This window comes from Branchiostoma belcheri, unplaced genomic scaffold, assembly GCF_001625305.1.
Source record: "Branchiostoma belcheri isolate BF01 breed outbred unplaced genomic scaffold, Haploidv18h27 scaffold1069, whole genome shotgun sequence".
NCBI classification, from domain to species: Eukaryota; Metazoa; Chordata; class Leptocardii; order Amphioxiformes; family Branchiostomatidae; genus Branchiostoma; species Branchiostoma belcheri.
In genome coordinates this window covers 1-2,682 of record NW_017802457.1, presented here as the reverse complement: position 1 = coordinate 2,682, position 2,682 = coordinate 1, and the positions used below count along the sequence as shown (strand labels likewise).

The following is a 2,682-nucleotide window of genomic DNA, read 5'->3' as shown; positions in this document are numbered from 1 at the left end:
ATCGAATTAAAAGTTCCATCCTGAATATCACTGATCTCATTATTGCGCAGCGAAAGGCCCCCCAAGTTTCCCAGCCCTGTGAACATGTCAGATCTGAGGGTTGTTAACTTGTTGTTATACAGTTCCAGCCTTCTCAGTTGTGGTGTTGAGTTAAAAGTTCCAGCCTGAATATCACTGATCTCATTATTGCTCAGCGAAAGGCCCCCCAAGTTTCCCAGCCCTGTGAACATGTCAGATCTGAGGGTTGTTAACTTGTTGTTATACAGTTCCAGCCTTCTCAGTTGTGGTGTTGAGTTAAAAGTTCCAGCCTGAATATCACTGATCTCATTACTGTATAGAGAAAGTTCCTGCAAGTTTCCCAGCCCTGTGAACATGTCAGATCTGAGGGTTATTAATTTGTTGTTATACAGGGCCAAGTTTTTCAGTTGTGGTGTATGATCAAAAGTTCCAGCCTGAATATCAGTAATGTCATTATCATATAGATGAAGGTTCTCCAAGTTTCCCAGCCCTGATAACATGTCAGATCTGAGGGTTGATAACTTGTTATAATGAAGGTGTAAGGTTCTCAGTTGTGGTGTTGAATTAAAAGTTCCAGCCTGAATATCACTGATCTCATTAAAATCTAATTCAAGTGTCTCCAAGTTTCCCAGCCCTGTGAACATGTCAGATCTAAGGTGTGTTAACTTGTTAATAGACAGGTGCAACCCTCTCAGTTGTGGTGTTGAATTAAAAGTTCCAGCCTGAATATCACTGATCTCATTAAAATGTAATTCAAGTGTCTCCAAGTTTCCCAGCCCTACAAACATGTCAGACCTGAGGATTGTTAGGCGGTTCTCATAAAGAAATATCCTCGTCAGGTTTGATAAGTGATAGAATGCCTGGCTATTGATAGTAGAAATGCGATTCCATCTAAGTTCTAAAGTCTCTAAGCTCCTATAACGTGAGAAATCAGACTGACTTATGGTTGTGATTCGATTATGTCCCAACCCCAGCCATGTGATGGTTGTCGGCAGGTCCTGAGGAAGACTGGTGAGGCCCTGATATCTGCAGTTACAGACTGAAGTTATGCAGATGCAGTCATGATCAGCTTCTGCAGTTCCCAACACCTTAAGGATGACCAGGAGGAACATCAGCACACCTGCTGGCTTCTTGAACATGATGCAGTAAATGTCCTGGTGCAGGATTAAGATACTAAAATAAATGTAATGCTTGTCAAGTAAATCATAATTACTTGATTGCACATTTTACACTTAGGCCACACCAATTTAATTTCTTGGTTAACGGATTTTTCTAGAAAATAATGGAGCGGGCGGGCGGAAAAAAAATAAAAATAAAAACAGGCCTAGGCATCCTATTATGGCCCAAAATGGTATGATAGGAGCCATGAAGTCAACACACTAGGCTAGTTAAAAATTTTAACAATAAATTTTGAACTTTTAATGATACCACTGCATTGAAAGATGGAATAACTGTAACAACAAGGAAGAAAAGGACTGTTTTCAACTCTTCAGGGCAAAATATGAGCATTTTGCAGTTGATTCTGAATTTTTATTTTTTTTTGCAAATCAGAAAAAAATGAAGAGGCGAATTTATTAACCAAGAAATTAAATTGGTGTGGCCTTACATACCACTTCTTCATACTACCATGTTAGTAGGATCAAGGAGGTTAAATACTTGTATTCAACCTTCTTGGTAGGATCAAACTCACCTTGATACTGATGTTGTGAAGACTGACAACTTTCAGATACAGGACTTCTTGACAGCCTACTGCACTTAGGCTGTCAAACCTGGAACCAATGATAATTGTTAATTAACACTTTTTTATGAGTACATGATGTTGAATATTTTATGAATAAACTACAAAAGTAAAAGATAATACTTTTGATTATTGTTGATAGTTTATGAAGTCCTCTAAAAATTGTTAACTACTTGATGCACAAATTTTATCGCTGGGACCAAACTTACCTAGATTATGATGCAGGGACAGCTGTCAGTCACAACCAAGGCTTCACGATTATCTGCACAAACCCTGGAACTAACAAAAAAAGTGTAATTGTTAGTTGTGACATTCTGTTTGGGATCAGTGAATAGCAACAGGGCAGTATTAAGTATAATGTACCAACATGATGCCTACTAAAAAAGTCCAAAAGTACCTTGAAGTTTGTCAAAAGTTTCTTTTGAAGACAGTCAGAACTTCAGACTTGTGGGATGTCTTCTCTCCTTGGACCTGCTGAGCTTAAATGTTGTTCGTCTATTTTAGAACTGCGTCACAACCAGTCATAACCAGTCGTAACTAGAAAAGCCTGATTTGAACTTTGAACATGGCATGACACAGTACTCTTGACTGGATATTGACCAGGACGGTTAAATATTCATCAGCATACGTGCTCACTATCATGTGCACAGTTTTAGTAGGTTACACAAACAATCATATAGCGGTATATGGCCGCATTACAAGTTGTCATGTACACTGTGACACACACACACATACACACACACACACACACACACACACACACACACACACACACAGCTGGTGTGTTATGCCGAAAGGCGGTTATACTGGCTATACAATGCAGATACAGATACAGAACACACACACACACACACAAAGCACACACACAAACACACTCAAACACACACACACACACACACACACACATACAGTGTCACACACACACA

The 2,682-nt window shown here is 39.2% G+C and overlaps 1 protein-coding gene across 1 annotated transcript in view; it reads right to left on the bottom strand.

Annotated features, from left to right (window-relative positions):
- The window catches only part of LOC109479197 (leucine-rich repeat-containing protein 15-like), a 4,349-nt gene extending 1,854 nt beyond the window's left edge, over positions 1-2,495 (bottom strand). The window contains exons 1-4 of the mRNA XM_019781093.1: positions 2,154-2,495; positions 1,966-2,035; positions 1,709-1,787; positions 14-1,172 (exon numbers count right to left, since the gene is read on the bottom strand). Of these exons, the coding sequence (XP_019636652.1) occupies positions 14-1,157 (1,144 nt within the window). The 5' untranslated portion in view covers positions 1,158-1,172; positions 1,709-1,787; positions 1,966-2,035; positions 2,154-2,495. The remainder of the gene's footprint in view (positions 1-13; positions 1,173-1,708; positions 1,788-1,965; positions 2,036-2,153) is intronic.
- Positions 2,496-2,682: the final 187 nt, after the last annotated feature.